We start from the raw sequence: 4,896 nt of genomic DNA, 5'->3' as shown, positions 1-4,896 counted from the left end.
AAAGATTTATTTATTTAATTTATATGAATACACTGTTGCTGTCTTCTGACCCACCAGAAGAGGGCGTCGGATCCCATTACAGATGGTTGTGGGCCACTTGTGGTTGCTGGGAATTGAACTCAGTACCTCTGGAAGAACAGTCAGTGTTTTTAACTCCTGAACCATCTCTCCACCCCCTGTTGTATTTATTCTTGTCAGATTGAACTTGAATCTGTGAAAATTACCAAGAAATACTTTTTGATATACTGAGCTACCTTGAAAAGTAGTAATGCTATCTGTTATATTATTAAGATGAAAAATTCTTCTGAAGACTTAAAGGTCATTTCAGTGACCAGTTTATAATGGAAATAGGTGTTTGGTTGGTTCTGGATGTGTATATGCAGGCACTGAGATTATTAACTAGCCAGACTTTATTTGCTGGATATATCTATAACATAGCCAGGGATTATAGACTATTTATAAACAGTTTTAGTATTAGTAAATATTAAAAATTTTAATAAGAGTATCCTTATAAAACTGTTTATTCATATTCTACGGTTTCCTTGAAGTTTTTCTTTAATGCTATAAGTGTTTTACGTTAGCCTATCAGAAGTCCTATGTTTTTAATACATAGGTAGGCTATGGTAAAGTTGAACAACTACCCAAGGTTTAGAGACTGGCTTTATTATAGATCTTTTTCTGCTAAATGAAAGCCACTTTTGCTTTGTTGTGTGAATTGTTGTCATTCAGAAATTTTTCAATAGCTAACTGCTGTATGATAAAGAATATAAAAATAGAGTTGACACTGTTGGGTTTGCATTTGTGAAAATGAAAGTTGAAAATAATCCAGAAAAAAAATGGTAACTATATTAAGCTTGGACACTTGTTTTTTCCTTCCTTAAACTTACCTGATGAAAGATTGGCATTCAATTATGCTTTGTACATCTAGAAATTAATATATATGTATATATATGTGTGTGTATGTGTGTGTGTGTGTGTGTGCATATATATGTTGAGAGTTACATGGAAATACTAGGTTAATTTTTATAAAAGACTTCAGAATCTATACAGATGCTTGTGTACTGAAACCAGTCCTGCAAGGACACCATATTCAAAAGATTATAATGTCTTTCAGAAATGTTAATTCTTTATAATTTAAAGAATTACATTCTATAAACTTGTTTATGTAAGTATATCAGTGTGTTGTGTATCTGTTTTTTTCTCTTTGCTGAGACCATATACCAGGCAAATAACACAAGGGAAAAAGCTTATTTGGGCTTATTTTGGGTGGGGGGGGGGGTTGGGTTTTTCAGAGACAGGTTTCTCCATATAGCCCTGGCTGTCCTGGAACTCACTCTGTAGAGTAGGCTGGCCTTGAACTCAGAAATCCACCTGCCTCTGCCTCCCAAGTGCTGGGATTAAAGGAGCGTGCCTTACCTTGGGCTTGGGCTTACCTTGGTGGGGTACATCATGAAAAAGAAAGCATAGTGGTCAGAAGTGTGAGGCAGCTGATCATAATCTGTCTTTAGTGGGGAAGCTCAGGTGGTTTCTAATCTAGGACTTCAGCCTGTGGCATATTTGCACCCCACATTTAAAGTGGGTCCTTCCCCCTCCCCACTTTAAAGTTTCTGGAAACACTTTTATTGGCACACCCAGAAGTTTGTTTTTATCATTTCTCATTAGATAGGAATAACTTACATACAGTCTATTGGTCTATGTTATTTGTATATATTTGTTTAAACAAACTTAAGCTAGGTTAGGGCTGTTCAGCAATTTTGGCTTTGTTTTTATTTTATTAAGTAATTATGACTGGAAGTCTGTTCAAGTTACTTGTTATGTCAGCTTTGAAACTGTCTTATAAATTGAGGTACATCTTTGAATCAGTTGAAGTCTTGTAATTGATAGAAGTTTGGTGTTTGTCATTTCTTGTGTTTATTTGATATTGATCTAGTTTTGTTTAGCATCATTTTAAATACACAGTGAATTTTTTGAAATAACAGAATTAATATGCTAATTAAAGTGCTTTCAGAAATACAGGGCTTGTTATTGAAAGACTAGCAAGATAGTCCAGAAATATGTAGAAACAGTTCTGAGGTACAATAGGTATTTGAGCAAATATTGTTGAAATAAGAACTACTTTTAGCCGGGCAGTGGTGGGGCATCCCTTAAATCCCAGCACTTGGGAGGCAGAGGCAGATGGATTTCTGAGTTCAAGTCCAGCCTGGTCTACAGAGTGAGTTCCAGGACAGCCAGGGCTATACTGAGAAACCCTGTCTTGAAAAGCCAAAAAGATGTCCCTCTAAAAGTTAAAACAAGAGTTTTGTGCATCTAAGGCATTTACATTTTCATTGGATTGCCTAGCTCATGTCAGTAACTCATCTGAAAATAATTATTGCACAAAAACATGAAAAATTTCAAAGCATCTAGAAGCCATAGTGTGGCTTATCATGTACTGGCTGGATTGTTAGGACATTTAGTCGTTTTATTGACAGTGATTTTTCTTTTATGTTCTTAAAATAACATCTTGGAGTTGATTCCAGAAATAGTGATGGTTTATTTTGAAAAGAACACTGTAGAAACACAAGCTGTATAAATGGGGACCAGGTATGATGACTCTTGCCAGCACTCAAGAGTCCAAGCCAGCTAGAGCTGTGTAAGTCCTTGCCTCAAAATTGACTCACGTGCATATACTGAAGATGTTGTTTGCCAAATGTTTTAATAAATTTAGAATTACTCTTAGAGTAACTAAAGAGGTGGGTTCACTATGTTGTATGCTGAACTTAACTGCTTCAATAGATGGTATTAAACTAAAGTCAAGTTGGTTTATGAAAGATTAGTTATGGTTAGATTATAGGACAAAGAACCAAAATTAAGTTGTAAATAATGGCTTCGGATTTTCGTTATACCATTTACATTTCTAAGTAAAATAATGGGCTTTTATTTAGCTGACCATGAACTGTGACATTAGCATTTTAAGGCATACTGTGTCCAGATGCCAAACTTAAGGATAGTTGTTCTGTATTAGTGATAGCACTGGCCAGAATGGAATGGACAGTGACCTATACAATGTTCTACAAACCATCCTTGATCTGATACTGACTTTTCTGTAATGGTTGGATTCCATATTAACTGTCTTCTCTGAAGCCATTCAAAGCCTGGTTTCTTTTCTTTTTTGAGTGATCGTTCAGTTTGATGTCATTTGCTTTTGATTTTACATCTAAGTATCAGCATTCTCACGGTGCTAATGCATTCTTCTTCCCAGAGCCTTTATGAACTCATTTTGTCTTTTAAGTCATTGCATTTTTAGTGTTGATGGGAGACAGTAGACTTGTGTGCTGTCAGCTATTGTTACATTATTGCCTTAAAAAATTTGTGTTTCATTTTTATCCCCCAAAATTTACATTTTGCTTGTAATAATATTTTAATAGTATGATGGCATGAAACAACTTAAAATGATTTGTTTATTGGCTTGTTTTAAATGTTTTGTGGGTTTTTTGTTTTGCTTTTTGGAATTTTTTAAAAGCATTTAGGTGACAAATTTAGTTTTAGCATTTTTGAATCCATGTGATCATTCTATGACACAATTGGGAGTTGTATTATGTTTCTCAGTATATTGTAGTATTTGGTTAGATTTTTATGATAATACAACTTTTTAGTGTCTCTTTAATCTATTTGGAAGCTTAATTTTTACAGTTTTTATTTATGTTAGGATAGTTGGTTTTAAAATTACGTAGATGAGTTTTGACTAGTGTTGTCTATTTGATTATAGATATATGACTGACGGGATGCTACTTCGTGAAGCCATGAACGATCCACTCCTGGAGCGTTATGGTGTGATAATTCTTGATGAAGCCCATGAAAGAACATTGGCTACAGATATTCTCATGGGTGTTCTAAAGGAAGTTGTAAGACAGAGATCAGATTTAAAGGTGAAGATGTAACTTTTCAATTTTTCTCCCCCTTTCTCCCCCCCTTCCCTTTCCTCCCTCTTGCTCCAGCTCATGGGTTCTTTGTTTCTCATTATGGATGGTTGTGAGCCACCATGTGGTTGCTGGGATTTGAACTCATGACCTCTGGAAGGTGACCTCTGGAAGAGCAGTTGGTGCTCCTAACCGCTGAGCCATCTCACCAGCCCAACTTTAATTTTTAAGTGCATGCTTATGTATACATGTGTAGGAATGTGCACATAACTGTGGGTGCTTTCAGAGGCCAGAGGTACTACATTCCCTAGTATAACATGGTAGAAATACACAAGACCATCAGCCTCAAAGAAACACTTTTGCTTTTTTTGTTTGTTTGCTTGTTGAGAATGGGTTTCTCTGTCTGCTAGCCCTGGCTCTCCTTGCTTTGTTGACCAGGCTGGCTTCAAATTTGAAGAGATACTTATGCCTCCTGAATGATGGGATTAAAGACCTATGCCACCACACCCAGCTTGTTTGTACTGTCTTGTGTGTGGTAGTACCTTCTTGTAATCCCACGGTCAGGAAGATTGATACAGGTAGATTTCTGTGCCTTGCTGGCCAGCCAGCCTGAAGACCCTAGCATTTTTTAGATTTTCAAAATAGCTGTGCTTAATTTAAGGCAAAATCCTACTGGGTCTATTGGATTTTATTAATAATGCAGTGTATTAATTACATTAATAAAATGTAATTGTATCATTACATATTATTATATATTAACAACTCTTTACTTATGTGGTGTAGAGTGAGTGTATCCCTTACATAAGCCCTAAGCATTGTTTACTTATATATTCTAGTATTTTAAAATGTAAATAACCCAATTGCATTTTATTTCTTTCTGTTTTATTTTTGTTTTTTTAAAAACAAGATTTCACTTTCTAACCCTGGCTGACCTTGAACTCACACAGTGATCCACCTCCTACCTCTTTTTGAGTAGGGTTTAATGTGTGCCACTACA

General features: G+C 35.5%; 1 protein-coding gene across 1 annotated transcript in view; it reads left to right on the top strand.

Annotated features, from left to right (window-relative positions):
- Dhx15 (DEAH-box helicase 15) overlaps positions 1-4,896 on the top strand; it is a 40,954-nt gene that overhangs the window by 15,889 nt on the left and 20,169 nt on the right. The window contains exon 4 of the mRNA XM_031342269.1: positions 3,749-3,908. Within this exon, the coding sequence (XP_031198129.1) occupies positions 3,749-3,908 (160 nt within the window). The remainder of the gene's footprint in view (positions 1-3,748; positions 3,909-4,896) is intronic.

Source organism: Mastomys coucha, unplaced genomic scaffold, assembly GCF_008632895.1.
Source record: "Mastomys coucha isolate ucsf_1 unplaced genomic scaffold, UCSF_Mcou_1 pScaffold22, whole genome shotgun sequence".
NCBI classification, from domain to species: domain Eukaryota; kingdom Metazoa; phylum Chordata; class Mammalia; order Rodentia; family Muridae; genus Mastomys; species Mastomys coucha.
The sequence above is the reverse complement of the archived record's forward strand: the minus strand, read 5'-3'. Positions and strand labels throughout refer to the sequence as shown.